This window comes from Antechinus flavipes, chromosome 4 (genome assembly GCF_016432865.1).
Source record: "Antechinus flavipes isolate AdamAnt ecotype Samford, QLD, Australia chromosome 4, AdamAnt_v2, whole genome shotgun sequence".
NCBI lineage: Eukaryota > Metazoa > Chordata > Mammalia > Dasyuromorphia > Dasyuridae > Antechinus > Antechinus flavipes.
In genome coordinates, this window is record NC_067401.1 from 55,679,817 (window position 1) to 55,697,760 (window position 17,944).

The 17,944-nt window shown below is 36.6% G+C and overlaps 1 protein-coding gene across 1 annotated transcript in view; it reads left to right on the plus strand.

Moving 5' to 3' along the window:
• The window catches only part of AKNAD1 (AKNA domain containing 1), a 46,592-nt gene that overhangs the window by 15,816 nt on the left and 12,832 nt on the right, over window positions 1–17,944 (plus strand). Inside the window, exons 7-13 of the mRNA XM_051993176.1 lie at window positions 1,205–1,410; window positions 2,078–2,210; window positions 8,457–8,563; window positions 9,402–9,461; window positions 14,892–15,001; window positions 16,291–16,392; window positions 16,485–16,595. Of these exons, the coding sequence (XP_051849136.1) occupies window positions 1,205–1,410; window positions 2,078–2,210; window positions 8,457–8,563; window positions 9,402–9,461; window positions 14,892–15,001; window positions 16,291–16,392; window positions 16,485–16,595 (829 nt within the window). The remainder of the gene's footprint in view (window positions 1–1,204; window positions 1,411–2,077; window positions 2,211–8,456; window positions 8,564–9,401; window positions 9,462–14,891; window positions 15,002–16,290; window positions 16,393–16,484; window positions 16,596–17,944) is intronic.

Below are 17,944 nucleotides of genomic sequence, written 5' to 3' on the forward strand. Positions count from 1 at the left end.
TAGTTCTATTAGCCATCCTAATAAACTTTGGATGGAAAACACTATCCATATCCGGAGAAAGAACTCTGGAGATTGACAGAAAATCAATCTATACATACTGTGTTCACTTTTTTTCTCTTTCTTCTGGTTTTTTCCCCTCTTGTGGTTTTCCCTTTTGTTCTGATTTTACTCACCCAACATGATCCATAAGGAAATGTGTAAAACATGTACATTTAAATGTTATTTTTACATGTAACTGGGGAAAATAAAAAAATTTTAAAAGCCCATGGGTTTAGGATGACAAGTATGAAACCAAAGCCAGGTCATGCAGATAAAATATCAATGAAAAGGCTATTTCTTTTCCCCTTCAAGAATAGAGATGTTTCCTTGTGAAAATTTCCTAGAAGGAACCATTTTATAATAGAATCAAACTTAAAAAGGGGAAGATGGCATATGGGCAGAGCAGACTCTCAGCTTTTCTACTAAGGAGACTCTGTCAGTGGCACTCTTTGTATGTGCCAGTCCTAGTTACTGAAGGATGATCCTTTATCTTCTAAATAGACAGATTCAGAGGGAAATGTAATTTCCCAAGAATATCTCTTTGATCTTTCATCCTCTCAGTTCTTTTCTCTGAGACATGTAGTCTTACATGAAAAAATGAAATGGAGAATTAAAGTGACTTAATTGCTTCAATTGCTTATTTCATCATTTCCTCCCAACCCTTTGCTTCAATTATCTGAGAAACTTAAATCTAAATTGGAATTAGGAGTCTTGAGTCATTTGGATACTTCTTCAATGGCTCTGTGATTTCACTTGTGTGGGCACTTCCTTCACAGGTACAGGTATCAACCTATCTGTTTCTTCTCATTTTGTGTGATTCTTGTCCATATTCTCTCAGTAATTCTTCAGAAGGAACATACTCAGAATTCTAAAGGTCTTCCTCTGGGCCTCTTTACATTTTAAGGGTGCCAATCTTTCAGATTATACTTCTATTTTAATCTCAAGCCACTTTCTTTTTTCTAAATTGACAAATGGTTTCTCTTTATATTTAACAATACAGTTTTGGACTGGAAATTTGCAAGTTGTGTGGTCTTAAGAATCATTGATTATTTCACTAAAAGTCCTAATTCTACAATGCTCTGATTAACTTCATTTTTTTTTTTTAGCTTTCCATATTTGAAGAGTCTATTGAACCAAAAACTAAAAGTAATTTATTTTTGTTCAGGTCCCACTGCAAAAAATTGGGCATGATCCTTCAGAAAAATCCGATCATGAAATAAAGCTTCTTGATCTTGAGAAACAAGATCAGGAAAACACTGTCATCTCTTTTCTCAAGGAAAAGGATAAGGATATTAATCAGAAAGAAGTTGTTCCAGCAGAGATTCAGGAGACTCTCTCCCAAGATTACCTTTGTGAACTTTACCCACAGATGTGAGTATTTTGTTCTTCAGCTGCTAAGAAGAGCTCAGATGGAAATACATTTCTTCAAATAATATTTCCCTAGTATATAAGTGAAATATATATGTATATATGAAGTATATAAAATGAAGATTTCATAGTCTGCCTGAGGCCATTTGTAACTTGAAAATGTCACAAGCAAAGAGAAATAGAATAAACATTTATAAAGCACCTACTACATGCCAAGCACTTTACAAATATTATCTCATTTATCTTCAGAACATGCTTGGGAGGTTAATTAATAACATTTAATTGTTATGTGATCCTGAGCAAGTCCTTTTATCCTTATGAATCTCGCTATCTGTCTTCCAGTGTTAAGAGGAAAACAATTTGAAACTTGAAAAGGAGACAGGAAGGGGAGTCAGGATTTTTGGTCTGGAACTCAAGGCATCTCCTTCTTTCAAGGAGGGAAACTCTGACATCTTCTTTATCTGATGGGAATGAGAGTCTAATCCCCCCCACCCAGTGAGGTGAAGCATCAGACCAGCCCCCTTATAGTTCAAGAAAATTAGAGGTTTTAGTGAAGAAGGGTTAAAGAGAGACACCAAAGAATAGGCTCAACTTTCAGGGTCCATTAAGGACTAATCCTTGCTTTTTGGAGGAGCCAGCAGTAACACAGTAACAAATGCTTTTCTATTAGTTATCTAGGATTACCCAGGAGAGATGTTGCTTTTGATGAAGATGCTTCAAAGTATTCTTCTAAAGAAGAAGTTGTAACACTGTCTCCGCTGGAGACAAATCAGCTGGCAGTGAAGCTCTCAGCAGATTTCATGGTAGGAGATTGGTTAATGAAAAGATGTTCAATTGTTCTCAAGGATGAACTTGTTTTGATTCCTTTCTCTCCAAAGTGACTTTGTAACTACAATTAGTTTTGAGAAATGTGAATTTGAAGTTGTGGAAAAGGACCTCAGGGGTCACAGAATTATCATGTCATAGTCTTTTAGTTAGGAAGGACTTTGTAGGTCATCAAATTCATCTCTCTCATTTTACTTATGAGGAAAGATAAGCCCAAGGAGTTGTTCAGTGTCTTGTTCAAGGCCACACATGTAGCAAGTGATAGGGCTGCTAGTTGAATCAAGGTCATCTGATTTCAAATACATCACTCTTTCCACTATACCACACTGCCTCAAATTCTTCCCTCCTGACCCTGCAAGAGATAGATAAATAAATGGATAGATAGATAGATAGATAGATAGATAGATATAGATAGATATGAAGTGTTTAGGTTATGAGAATAGTCTATACAAGCATTAAGAACATTCTGGTATCAGGAATGAAGACTTTCGAAAACAATAGGCAGGCTTAATGACTTGGGCCCCCCATTGCTAAAAGCTCACCAACTGGAAATATTGAGAATAAAGTCCTCAGGTTTCTAATTAAATCACTCTTAGTAACAAAGGTCTAACCAAAAATAAGAAATGGACAACAGAAATCACATAGAAACTGAGAATAAGAATTTCATCCAAAAATAAAAAATGTAAGTGAATTACCTGAACAGGAAGACTAGAAGGTCCTAGAAAGCTTCTATTTATCAAATATAGATAAACGGTTATCAAAGGAACACTAGGTTAAACTAGAAATTTGTTTGAATATTTTACAAAGAAGGATAAAGAATAAGGATTTCATCTGATAAAGAAATAGAAGCAGGCGGGAGTAAACCAGTTGAAAAAAAGTTGGCAAGAAAGTCAACTAAATAAAGTCATCCCAAGAGCATTCAAGGGTGAAAATGGAAGGAGGGTTGCAAACTGAAGACAAATGGAAGAGATTTACAAATACTATTTGTTTGTATCCAGCATGGTAAAACCATCTCACTTAGACACTAACTTTATAGTCGCAGATATACTAATGGAGAAGGTAGAAATGACATTAAAGAGAACTAAGACAGAAAAAGCATCTTGATAAAATCTACACAGAAGAGATAGTGCTGGAGGGACTATGTTTGCAAGGGTGCCAAAGGACTGATACCCAAGGTGTCTAAAAAAGAGCAAGATAAAGAAGGTGTTGGAGAAATCTTGAACTTTGTTAATTCTTAAAAAAAAAAAAAGGAAACAATTTAAAGATCAACTACCAACTTATTATACTCTTCTAGGTACACAACATTTTTATGAGTCATTTATATATGAATTGAGAATATCTTCAAGGAATTGGTAGGGAAACAAGCAGGCTTATTCAAAAGTGATATGTAATAATGGATAAAATATTTATCCTTTCATTACTGACTAAATGATATAGTGATTAGAAAATCTCAATGTGTTTATCATTTATTGATTATAAAGCATTTGATTCAGTTTTAAAATGGGCATTTTTACAGACTTTTACAAGTTATCTCCCACCCATGCATCAAACTAAAGAATCTATTTTAAGATTCTTTAGAAAATATAAGAACAGAAGTAGTCCTATTCAATGACCCTTTGATTTAAAAAAAGCATCAGATAAGTCATAAGACATGGAGATGTGTGTTCATCAAAAGGACTTGTCACTGGGATGAAGGAGATCCAGCACAGAGTTCTGGTCAAAGAGGGATACCCTTGGAATGTGTGGTCTTCCACATAGTGCTGTTTATAGTTAACATTGTTTTAATCGCATCAGTTCTAGAACTTTCCAGAGCCTCTTAAGAGATCTCTAATCACTAAAAGGAGTTTGACCCATTCATCCACATAGGAAAGATCAAATAGATAAAAGCCAATCAGTTTGTACAACAATGTGTATATATAAGACAGATGGTATAGATAATACAGATGGACAGGGAATTGGACCTCAAAATAAGTGGGAAATATGGGACAGAGGAGAGGAGGACAGGATATTGGATTGCTTTCAGAAAATTGCAAAAATTTTAATTACCTTAAGCTTTTCATGAAAGCAAAGGCATATCTTTTCTATACTAACATTTTACTGGTAACACTGTATGGTAGTAGAACATGGAACATTACTGACTTCAAAAAACATAAGTAAAATAAATATCATGCAGAGGAAAACAGAAGGATGTAAACACTACATAAAGAACAAGAAGTCATACAGATGAAAAGGAGTAAAGGATGTCATTAGAGAATTGTTTGATAGGAAAAGAAGATGAACAGTTGGTCATTTGGGAAGAGCAAGAAATGGCAAGTAGATAATTGGAAGTCTCTTCTATCCTTGGGAGAAAGTCTCTTCTAGCCATTTCGGAGAGAGAGAGCCTTTGGCACATTCTGTGGATCCTCCTCTGTATGGAAGACATGGACAAGAGTCACAAGATAGGAATGGATAGGCTGTTATCTCCATCTGAAGTATGGCTTTCTGTTCATCTCCCCAAAGACATGGCAGCTACTATCATCAACCTCATTGTAGGTGAAATAATTAGAAGAGCCTTAAACAAATTGTACTTCTTTTATCTTTCTCCAGATGGACTCTAAAGTCAGGAAAGCAAGTGGTTCAGTGGAAAGTTCAAGAAATAATCGTGCCATGGGATATTTGGTCACCTTTGGTCACAGCATTTTGCTGTACTAATGGTCAATATTTGGAAAAAGACCCCTCCCTCATGAAAATCATTTCAGATTTTACACCATCATCTCTCATAGATGAGAAGGTAGAGAAATTCTAACAACAAAGCAGATAAGATCTTCAAAATTGAATAGGTTTTGATATTGGGGAGTTTCAATTTGAAGGGCGTACAAGTGAGCCCCAGTGACAAATATTTGGGAAAAATCAACTCTGAAATGAAGATTAGGAGAAACTGAACATTTATGTACTACATAGAAGTGTCACACCTATACATGATGAATACTTTATTTGAGAAAAGACCTGAGAGATAGTAGACAATGAATAACATCACAATAAAAGGAAAATGTTTCTATTTTAACAAATATGATGTGACTTGTTACTCAAAGTGAGCATCACTGTTGAATTAGCCATCTCTGTATAGTCAGATCATTACCTTTTTGAAGAATAAAAATCAAATGAATACAAAGTTAGAAGAATGAAAAAGAGAGAAAGGTAAAGTATATTTTCCCATTCCTATAAAATTCTTATGAGAATAACCTACACATACATTGAAGATATCTTGGATGAAGATATTAGAAGGCACCTGACAGATTTTTACAAGAGATATTCTATTGCATACGTATCTTTACTACCTTACAACTGATTGAAAGGATGATAGATCTAGAACTAAAAGGAACCCCAAAGATTATCTAGTCCTACGTCCTTGTTTTCCAGATGAGGAAACTGAGGCCCAGGGAGGTTAAGTAACTTGTCTAAAGCTACCACTGAAGGGAAGGTTTGAACACAGTTTCAGCCATTCCATTCAGCCATTTCTCTTTTTACTGTACCAGGCTTGCTTCCAAAGTATAGATAATACTAGATATCACTGTGTTTATAATTTGCCAACTATAAATAAAGTAAAGCATTGCTTCAAGACTCCCTTACAATAATGTATGTCCCATACAAGCTACCTCCCCAAATGATAGCATTTAACTATGTAATGTCATGTATATAAAGATAATGGGGATTCCGGTACGTCCTCTTGGTTATTTATGTCCCAAATGATCCTCATTATGGGTGATATTGGACAATTGCAATAATCCTAGAACACTGTAAAAGTTACCAGATGACAGTCATAATTACTCCAAAAAATTTGGACAAAGGAAAAAAATCAAATGGATAAAGAATATCTATTATATAGATTGTGATGTGCCATTTCATAGCAATTCTGTTAGTATCTCTACCTTGGACAGACACTGAGAGTAGACAATAATCTACTGGGGCCAGGATTTAACAGGAGATTGGATTTCCTTTGGGAAATTGTAAAATTCTTTTTAAAGACTCCATTTTTAATGCCAATATTCTTCCAGTAATGTTATATGGCTGCAGGCAAAGGAGTGGTAAAGTCTCTGAAGAATTTAAATTGAAAATTACTCAAAAAGCTGTGGAAAGGAAATGGTGGTCATGAACAAGCGGCAAACCATAACATACAAAGAATTTGATAGAAGTGGTTTAAAGGATGTCATCAAAAAAACATATCAGTTAAAAAAAAAAAAAGATAGATTGGTCATAAGGCACAAATGAGGGATAATCAACAACCAGCCTGTGTGCTCCATTAGTATTCTCATGAACTCAAAAAAATCTGAGAAAAGCCACTAATATGTTGAATGGATACCCTGTAGTATCCATCCTCTCTGTGGAAGGGAGGACATCAGTAAAAAGTTATACAGGATAGGCAAGCATAGTTACCATAAGCTTTTAACAGAACTCAAACTCTTCTCATTAGAACGTGAACTCCTTGAGATCAGGCATTGATTTTGCCTTTCTTTGCATCTCCAATGCTCAGCACTTACTGGGCATTTAAAAAAACATTTGTTTTATTGATGAAAAGATAGTTATTACCATGTATTTGGAGGCAATATTGGTATTGAAAAAGTCACTGGTCCATCTTTTGCTGTGTTAGTGAATTCTTGAGTTGGACTTTTTTTTATCATCACCTGGCAGCCAGAACTCTAGCAAAAAAACATTTTTGTGCTTAGCTAGCATGGTTCATTCTGACACAAAGCTCACAGTTAAAAATTTAAGAGTTGGACAAACCCTATAAGAGTTTGTGGTCTGCTGGTTTGACTTTCAAGAACACAGGACCTACCCTGGGTGCCCCCATAAAGCATTAGTGTAATGGGCTGAGGCTCGAGTTGATGCACTGAGGTCCCAAGCATGTGAGGCTAAATGGTAATTGGACCATACTCTATTAATATATAAGCTTGGAGAAAGAATGGCCCCCGCTCACTCTTTGTGCAAGTCCTGATGTGTTGTATAGGAAATGATGATTTTGGTGGGTGGAGGCAGAGGGGCGGAGAGAGAGAGATTGCTGGCTGGGTTCCTGTTGTGTCTGCTCACATTGCTAATCCCCCTTGCCCTCCACAGAGAATAAAGATTGAAGATTTTCCCTTAACTTGAACTGACTCCGGCTGATTTTAAAATATGCCATCATCACACATTAGAATTGGACTTGAGTGGAAGTTCCTGACCTTGCTGAGACTTTTTTTCCAAAAAAGTCAAATGCAGAGTTTCTAGTGCAAGAGAATCTTGTATTTGTAATGTGAAGTGGTAGATTTGACCATTTAAAACATGGCAGAGCCTACCTGCCATATCTTTTCAGGCTGGAATGATTTTGAATTAAGATAGCATACTGGAATATCTAGATGGTGCAATGGATAGAGAACTGGACCTAGAATTAGGAACCTGAGTTCAAATCTAGCCTCAGAACTTATTCTATGATTCTAGGCAAATCACAACCTTAATCTGACTCAGTTTCCTCTCCTATAAAAAGAGGATAATAAACAGCACATACCTTGCGGGGGTTTTTGAAAGGATAAAACAAGATAACATCTGTAAACACACGGTACAAAGACTGCCACATACTAAACATGCTATAAGTACTTATTCTCTTTCCTTCCACATCGATTTTTCAGTAATTACAGACTATTTACCTAGCTTTATTGGTCTTTTTTTTTTTTTCTCGTTCTTTATGCCTAGGTCATGGACCCATTTTGATCTTATCTTGGTATATGGTGTTAAGTGTGGGTCCATGCCTAATTTCTGCCATACTAATTTCCAATTATCCCAGCAGTTTTTATCAAATAATGAATTCTTTTCCCAGAAGTTAGGGGCTTTGGGTTTGTCAAACACTAGATTGCTATAGTTGACTATTCTGTCTTGTGAACCTAACCTTTTCCACTGATCCACTAATCTATTTCTTAGCCAATACCAAATGGTTTTGGTGACTGCTGCTTTATAATATAATTTTAGATCAGGTACCGCTTAGCTCTATTGGTCTTGAACAAGTCACTTTACATTTCTGGGTCTCAGTTTCTTCAGCTGTAAAATTAGGGGGGTGTATTAGATGATCTTGAAGTTGCCTCCCAACTTCAAATCCCATGATCCTATGAATTCAAATGAGTCAGGGTTATTCAGAAGAAGAAAAAAAAAAAAAAAGCATGAAGCAATGGGAATGAGTCAGTGTCCTTTAAACCAATGTATTTTGCTTTGGGGTACAGAGGGCCTTCTCTTCTCTGGAGTCTGACAATGATCCTGGAAGCTTGGAGTCCATTAAGCAATCTGTATTGAGGCAAGATTGGCACTCTGATCATGAACTCCCTGAAAGGTAAGGGCTTGGCCCATGAATCATCAAAGAGGAGAGAGTTGTGCAATAGCAAATATAATAAATCCAAAGGTGTCAAGCCTGAAGTTCTATTCTCAATTCAGCCATTTGAACATAGGGCCTTGAACATCATATTTCACATTTTCTTTTCCCATTTCTGTGAAACAAGGGTCAAGACACTGGCTGTTATTGAGATGATTCCCGAGAGAATATGGGACAGAGGCTGTAATTTTAAAATGAAAGGTTCTGTATTTCTAAATTAAGGTTTTTCCTGTTGTCATTCTAGAAATATGTATTAGGGCAATCAAATTATTATAATGTGTGGGTTCATTTTTGTTTGTGTGGGTCTTCCATCATGGAAGGCACACCTCCTCAAACCTAATTAATGATGCATCATAGATTAATACCAAAGTTTAGTTTAATTGTCCAATGAAAGGTCAGGGATACGGCAGGTGACCAGGTTTGAAAAACTGAAGAATCCTGTTAGAAAACATTCCAACCCTGGAATGGGCTGTTGCTGTCACAAGCTTTGTACTGAGTTACTTCCTCTAAAAAGTGGTAAGGTGGTTATTGGGCTAAAAATAGACATATGTCATCTGGGGTGGTCCTTCACTCCCAGTCAACTTGACAGGAATCAGCTGAGCCCTACTTTTGAATATTAGTACTAATAATATCTATTCACTGAGTCACCCTATCTTTTTAATTCAGTTTTAAGAGACCTGTTTGATTTAGATTTATTTGAAGATATTCTTTAACATCTATAAATATACTTTGGATTTTCTTTGATGTTTTAATTTGCTATTCAGAGAACTATGTGACTGTTTCTTTTCCAAATTCCTAGTTCCAAGCACACGGAGTGTCCATTACTGAAGAAGGACCAGGATAAGGACAAAGATCTCAAGTTAGTTCTAATCTTTAACCTGAGAGAGAGAGAGTGTGTGTGTGTGTGTGTGTAGTGGGGGATAGGGATAGACATTAAAAGCTAAAATCAAATTCAACAACCAAAAATATCAAAATCTGTCACTTTGAATTATTCACTCTAACTTTTCAAAAACACATTTTGAATGAATATTCATTCATTCAGCAGGAGATAACATTGAAAGTACCCTCCTACATTCCCACTGAACCTTATTTCAACCATTCTGAAAAGATGGGACTTTAATGAATGTATTTCTTTATTAAGGCCAGAAGTACTAATCAAGTAGTCCCCATCACTATAATGTTTTAGGCTTTTCTCACAAAAACCCTGTGAGCTACTATGAACGTTACTGTCTTTCTTCTGCAAACAGAATAACCAATGCTTTGGCAAATGCAATCATTTGCAAATAGTCATGAGATTATAAATGTTGAGGCTAGAGACTAGAATCTGCCCCTCTCTCTACAGGCCATACATTTCTCCAAGATTTCCTTCTTCTGGCTGAGGGCACTTCCATTCCATTTTCCTCGGTTCATAACGTCAGCATCGTCCCAAACTCTCCCTCTCCTTCATTCTCCACGTCCAATCCATTTCCAGATTTTGCCATTTCTGCCTTCACATTGTCTCTCGAACATGACCCTCTTTTCTCCTCTCCCAGAGCTATCTCCTTAGTTTATCACTTCACACCTGAATCATTGCAGCCGCTGCCTGCTGCCACAAGTCTCCCTGTTTGGGTCTCTCACCACTCCAGCCCATCCTCCATATTGCTGCCAATCAATAAACATTTTTAAGTGATTACTCATCACGGTTTGTGCTAGGTACTGGGGACACAAAAAAGAGCAAATGGTAGTCCTGACCTCAAAGGTTTTACAGTCTAAGACCTCCCTTACATACAACAATATAAACAAATACATACAAAACAAGCTACAGACAGGATGAATGGGAAATAATTAAAAGAGGGAAGGCACTGGAATTAAAGATTGAGTTGCCAAAGTCATTTCCCTTAAGCATGGGTCTAACTATGTGATTTCCCTATGTACTGAACTCGAGGAACTTTTATCTCCTCTGGCATGAGATGTGAATTCCTGTGTTTGACTTTTAAAAGCAAAATCATCATCACCATCACCACCACTGCACTAATTAGCATTAATTAGCCGGCATTAGCATAGCACTTTAAAGTTTGTAAAGCACTTTACAAATAGTATCTCATTTTATCTTTACAATAACCCTGGGAAGTAGGTGCTATTATTATCTCCATTTTACAGGTGGGAAAACTGAGGCAGATAGAGCCTTGCTCAGTCTTATGACCAGTGTCTGAGGCTGGGTGTAAACTCAGTCTTCCTAATTTCATGTCCACTGCTCTCTATGCCTTAAGGCTTGCACAATCTGGCTCTAATCTGTCTTTCCAGCCTCAGTGGACATTTTCATCCCATTCTGTTCTTTGAAATCCAGCCCAACTGGCTTTCTCTTGGTTTCTATATAATACTACCGCCTATTTCAAAACACTTCCTTCTTACCTCTGCTTCATCAGGTACATTCTTCTGCATGGGACCTTTTATAAAACTCTCCCCTCCCACTACCCACTCCCTGCTTCAATAGCAAGTATCTTCCCTCCCAGACTATTTTATATTATATCGTATATATAAGATGTATCTTATATACATTACTTTCTAAATATTTGTATTTGTTCATTTGTATTTGTGCTGGACAGATTTAATTGGGCATATGTACTTGTTGTCCACCCCATTCAAATGTGGGCCCCTTGCCAGTGGGAATCATTTCTTTCATTGTATTCATATTCCCAGTGCCAGGCACTGGGGTTGGCCATACAGTAAATGCTTAGTAAATACTTGGTTGATTGTTTGATCCACTTCAAGTCTAGTATATTTCTACAGTCTGCCTTAGTAACCCATTCCAAAAAATGTGATTAATAAGAATGACAAATCCTAATCATTAATAGCTCTCCACCATTGGACTTCAATTTCTTATTACAAATTAAATCCTAATTTCTTATCGCTGTGTTGCTGATATTTTTTTCTCTATTAATTAGTGAACATGTCTGGGAGGGATTACTTAACAATAGTCAAAATAGCTCTATAAAGATTATATCTTTATAGCTGTGGTCACTCAATTTATAAGGCTAAGGCATAAAAGTCATAAAAGATTACGTTTGTCTGGTAGAATATGATCTAATGTGAACTATGTTGATGATGCTGTTTTCAAGACATTTATAAGTTAATTTCTGGCTATAAACTAAACTCCATTATCCAACATTATTTCTGAAATGAACTTGAATAATCAGAGAACACTATTCTTGACATTATGGTAGATAGTAAAGACTACCTATTGATGTTGAAAAATCTCATTTTCCTAAGTAGGAAAATTATGTTTGATGTTAAAATGAAAGAGTCGGATTTTTGGCCCTAACTTGTTTCAAAGGGCGCAGAAAGAGAGAGAGATTTTCTGATGATTTCAAAGTTGAGTGTTTCCCAGCCTTTTCTCCTTTAAGAAGAGTATGTTCAAATGCCCAAAAGGAAGGAGGTGGAGCCAGAGAATGAAGAGCATGAAAACAAGTGACTCAGGAGGAAAGAATTTTTTGAGGGCAGAGAAAGGGTCTGGTATTGAACAGTAATTCTTCCTACAGGGAGGGGATTGCCCAAAGAATACGGCAAATGATGATCTATGTCAGCCTCATCTTACCTTATTATCCAGCCTGACCAGGGAATTCTGTCCTCAGCCCCTTCACTTCCTGAGGCTTCCTCATTACCTAATCCCCTTTTCTTTATCATCTTATTCGGCAGAATAAAAAGGTGGGACTTGCATATTTCAAATGTGGTCTAGTGCAGTGAGATCTGGTCACTGTTTGTTTTCCTCAAATGTTTTTCTTTATTATATAGAACATTAAGTGGCTGGAGAATAGGATGTTTGGGGGAGGGGAATGATTCTAGCATAAAAAAGAAAGGGAAAGGAAAAGAGAGGAATTGAGGGGAAAAGGAAAACATTTCTCAAAAAGGTACTTATAGACTTAAAATAAAAATAGGTTTGGGCCAGGTTGCAGGGGACCTAAGATGTCAGATTAATTGGCTGTTTTCAACTCCTTCTCCAAAGTCAGTTCTATAGTCCATCCCCAAGCTTCTTGCCCCACAATCCATCCATTTTTTGTGCTTCCATTGTCAATGCTTCCCTCTATAGGCAATCCAATCCAATCAATAAATTAATCAATTAACAGATTTTTATTAAGTACTTTCTATGTGGCAAAGAATGGAATAATTCCTATTTTCAAGAATTTTAAGTGCTAATAGGAGAGACTGACACCAACAATAAGAAGAATATATATAAGTATGTACAGAATAAATAAATATCAAGAGAATAAATTCGAATAAGTATAGGGTTGTTAAGCACAAGGTAATCAGGAAGGAAGGCCATTTGCAATTGGGAATCGGGAAAGACCTCATGTAGAAGGTAGTTTGAGTTAGGTGTTGAAGGGATTTTTCTCAGTTAAGCTAAGAACAATTCACAAAGCAGAATGGAAAAATCTGACAGTTTGATACCCCATCCTTAGTCGCCAAATGGTTAACAATCTAGTCTGCTCAGACAGGCCAGGGAACCACAGAAGGTCTTTAGGAAAGGCTGGGGATGGTGTGGAATGGGTGTACAGGAGCTCTACATCTCTGGAGCTGTTGGACTAAGTAATATTCCTGGGAAACAGTTGGGGTGAGAACAAGACCTTATTAATTTTTCCATGTAGGACTGAGAGTGATACAGCAGTTAATTTATTTTTTTATTATTATAGCTTTTTATTTACAAGATATATGCATGGATAATTTTACAATATTGACAATTGCCAAACCCTTCGTTCCAATTTTTCCCCTCCTTTCCCCCATCCCCTCCCCCCAATGGCAGGTTGACCAATACATGTTAAGTATGTTAAAGCATACATGTCCTAACAGTTATTTTGCTGTACAAAAAGAATCAGACTCTGAAATTGTATACAATTAGCCTGTGAAGGAAATCAAAAATGCAGGTGGACAAAAATAGAGGGATTGGGAATTCTATGTAGTAGTTCATAGTCATCTCCCAGAGTTCTTTTGCCGGGTGTAGCTGGTTCAATTCATCACTGCTCTATTGGAACTGATTTGGTTTATCTCATTGTTGAAGATGGCCAAGTCCATCAGAATTGATCATTATATAGTAGTGTTGTTGAAGTATATAATGATCTCCTGGTCCTCCTCATTTCACTCGGCATCAGTTCGTGTAAGTCTCTCCAGGCCTTCTGAAATCCTCCTGTTGTTCATTTCTTACCAAACAATAATATTCCATAACATTCATATATCACAATGTATTCAGCCATTCTCCATTGATGAGCATCCATTCAGTTTCCAGTTTCTGGCCACTACAAAGAGTGGCTGCCACAAACATTCTTGCACATACAGGACCTTTCCCTTCTTTAGTATCTCTTTGGGGTATAAGCCCAGTAGAAACACTGCTGGATCAAAGGGTATGCACAGTTTGATAACTTTTTGAGCATAGTTCCAAATCAGCAGTTACTTTTTCACATGTGATTTCTTCTATTGTCTAGTGCCCTCTAGTGGCTTTTTGAAATCATTAGTAAACACAATTACTTCCCAAATCCTTGGGAATCCAGTTCTAACCTAGTTTTAAAAAAACACACCTTGTCATTATCTTTTTATTTTTATTAATGTCTATAGTTGTAACCAATTGATGGTTCATGAGGGTCTGCATATTCTTGGTGGATCTGCCAATTCTTCAATCTATACAAGTTTTAATTCCTAAAAGTATATAAAATGAAAATCCTAATTTTAAAATTCTTGGTTTGTTTATAGTCTTCTTCCTTCGTTCCTTCGTTCCTTCCTTTCTTCTTTCCTTCCTTCCTTCTCTCCTCCTTTCCCTCTCTCCCTTCCTTCTCTCCTTCCCTATCTCCCTTCCTTCCTCTCTTCGTTCTGTCCCTCCCTCCCTCCCTCCCTATCTCCCTTCCTATCTCCCTTCCTCTCTATTTCCCTCCCTCCCTCCCTTCTTCCTTTCCTTCCTCCCTTCCCTCCCTCCCTCTCTCCTTCTTTCCTTCCTTCCCCTCTTTCTTTTTTCTTTTCTTTCTTTCCCTTTCCTCTCTTCCTCCTTCCTTTTTTCTGTGATGTTATTACCTCTGTGGAGTGTTGTAGAGGGTTTTAAATATATGACAAATATTGTTCTAGAAAATTAAATGGCATGGTGTACAATTTCTTGTTGAATTATTGCATTGGGGATAGAGTGGGAAGAAATACAAAAATTACTTTTTTCCTTTTCCACTTTTTGCCGTGGAAAGCAAAACAGGCAATTTTTACAATTTGACCAATACTTTCCCTCTGATAATTATGAACAGTTTACTAAAACCCTGTGGGCTTTTATCTACTTTTTTAGGAACCAAAAAAAGGAGAAAAAAAATGACTCCAGAAAGTCCAAATGCGGAAATTTTTCAGTCATCATTCAAGAAAAAGCAATGAATCTTAATGTGTCTGACTCCACTTATTGTAAGCAGAAATTCCCCCAGCATAGTGATTTGTGCTTTTCTCAGAATGGTGGAACTCTTTTTAAGACTTCATATGTTTTTGTTGTGGTATTTCAGTTTTCTGGCTGTTCTGCTTAAAAATAACACTTACAGAGTAGAGTGAGGCTTAGAGACATATATGTGCATTTAAAATTATAAACCATGAAATAAATTTACAAAAAACAAGTAGAATCTGAACCTAAAGCCTCAGCTATTGACAAAACAGATTCAGACACATGACAAATAAGCAATGAAAATGCTTTGCTTCTCTTCCTTTTCTAGTTCCTTTGTTCTCCCCTCTCTTCCTCCATCTTAATAACACCTTATCATTCCATTCTATTGTCACAACAGCCTTAGAAGATAATACATTCACTCACCTAGCTGCCTTTGCTTTTCCTCTAGGTTTACCTCCTCTCTCCTTTGTTCATTTTCATTCTTCTCTTTTCCCTTTATTTCATTTCTTCTATAAATACAGGTGTCCCAAAAGTCTTAATGCAGCTTAAATTATACTAAGACTTTTGGAACACATTGTACCTAGTCAGTGTGTATATAAAACTAGTTCTACTGATTTCAATCTGGCATATATGTTTTAGGGGAAAATTTTTTATGAAACTTTATTTAGAATCACTAAATGACACATCTAAGAGCTTCACATTATCCAACAACTTAAAAAAATTCTTTCCATGTTCAGTTTTTGTTGCTCAGTCATTTCAGGTGAGTCTGATTCTTTAAGATCCCATTAGGGATTTTCTGGGCTAGGATAGTAGAGGGCTTTGCCATTTATTTCTCCAGCTCATTTTATAGATGAGGAAACTGAAGCAAACAAGAGTAAATGACATGCCCAGGGTGTCTGAGGCTAGGTCTTCCTGACTCTGCTGCACCATCTAGCATATTCTGTATTCTACTTTACGTTCAGTAGATAATTCAAATGAGTAGGCTTTGGTTTGCTCCTTTCTGTACCATATAAGTCAGCTGATGGGCATTTTGCCTTAGTAAGATACAGTTGTAAAGTTTTTATCTCTGATGTTTAATTCTTAACTCTTACTATTAGGAAATCTCTTCCCAAAGTTTTAATATCAATAAAAAATTATGTCAGTGAGGATGTCAGTATAGTATGGTGGATAGAACCATTGGCTTTGGAGATACTAAGGCAGTTCAAATTCTGCCTCTGAGTTAGAAAAGTAGTATACCTGAGCCTCAGATTTCCTATCCTCTGACCTATAAGTCTCTGAGGCCCTTGTGTACCCCAGCTTTTATTTTATATTTTTAAAGGTACAGATGCAGGAAATGGTGTATTTTCAGACTCCCGAGATACCGCAAAGGCTGATGAATGTTTAAGTTGTAGGAACAGACGCCACAAATCACGGAAAAAAGGTAAGATGGATTCAGTACTTCCAACATTAGGGCTTTTATGGGGGGCATAGGTGTGAGAATAGCCTAAAAGATGCTTCATTTCCTGTTTTCAGAATTCCATTATAAATACAACTGCACGGGTCAGAATCCTTTAAACTTCAATGAATGTGATGGCTTTATCCGCTTCTGTTCTTTAAGCAGAAATGAAAGTTTTACTTCAGCTTGTGAGTACTGTGATGGCCTGAAAGGTTACCTTTTTTGTATCAGTGAGCCTGACAAGAGAGATGAGGTGCTGAGAGATACATTTTACATCACAGAGAAACTGTTTCTCCTTGGAAAACTTCCTCTTCCCTTTTAGCTCCCTTCTGGTCCCATTCTCTGAGGATATTTATTGACTTTGGACTATACCTACCTGTTATGGACTCCAAACCCCAAGCTGACAGGAAATACTTTCTGGGCTTCTCTTGGTAGAGTGAAAGGAATGGCTAATGTGAAAATGCTTCCAAAAATTAAAAGCATAACATACATGTAAGGCAGAATTTTACCATTATTGGGATTCCTGCTATCTGATTATCATTCCTTCATTGAAGTCCTGCTCTTTTGCCTCATCATGGGGTGGAAATGACCTGAATTCTTTAAGGCCTTGTCAATGGGGCGCTTACTTTGAGAAGTCTTACCGAGCCGGAGAGTATTTTGAGTTCAGACCTGGATACAGACAATATGGAGGACCAGCCCACCTAAGTTGGGGAAATCTCATCACCAAATTGGAAACAGGATAATTAATGTGTGGCCATAGAAACTCTTAGAGGTTATCTCCTAAATCATGAAAGTGTCTCAATCTGTGTCAGTGAAGAGAGTATCCATGCTGGTAGAAATCACAGGTCCTAAAGGTATGGAGGTTTCATTCCTATCATGCTTAAGAGTATTGGAGGCTTTAAGAATGTCCTGAATTGATGGTATAATTAAAGATAGACTTCACAATGAATCAAGAATCAGGAAAAAACTTACAGCCTATTGTGACAGGGCTTTTTTTTTTTTTTTTTTTTAAATACAAAGGAAAAGGTATGTGGCAATGCTTTATTTTCAGTTTTCCAAAAATGTTGGGACATAGGGTCCCAATGGCTTTTGCTTTTTGGCTTGGGACATTGTAATTGCCAAGTTTTAACTCACCAAATCTTGTTACCAAGACATCCAAAACATTGGGCACTACTCTACGATCAGTTTGCCAACTGGCTCTAACCCCAGAGTTAATGCTTGTAGTGTTGGTACTGATTTCTAATTTCAAATGATACTTTTGGTAGAATCCTATAGTCAGAAACACCACCAAGTGAATAACTTAATTTGGGTTAGGTGCTCTCAAACTTAACCCATGATATTTGGATAACTGAATTTCAATATAATTTCAATTTCAATATAAAACCATTTATATTGTATTTTATATTATGTAATTTATATTATTCTGAGAAAGAGTTCACAGCTTTCACTAAATTGCCAAGAGGTAGGGCAGGAAGAGTCCATGTCATAAAAAAAAGTTAAAAACCCTTCTAAGGTATGTTCATTAGACTATTCCATG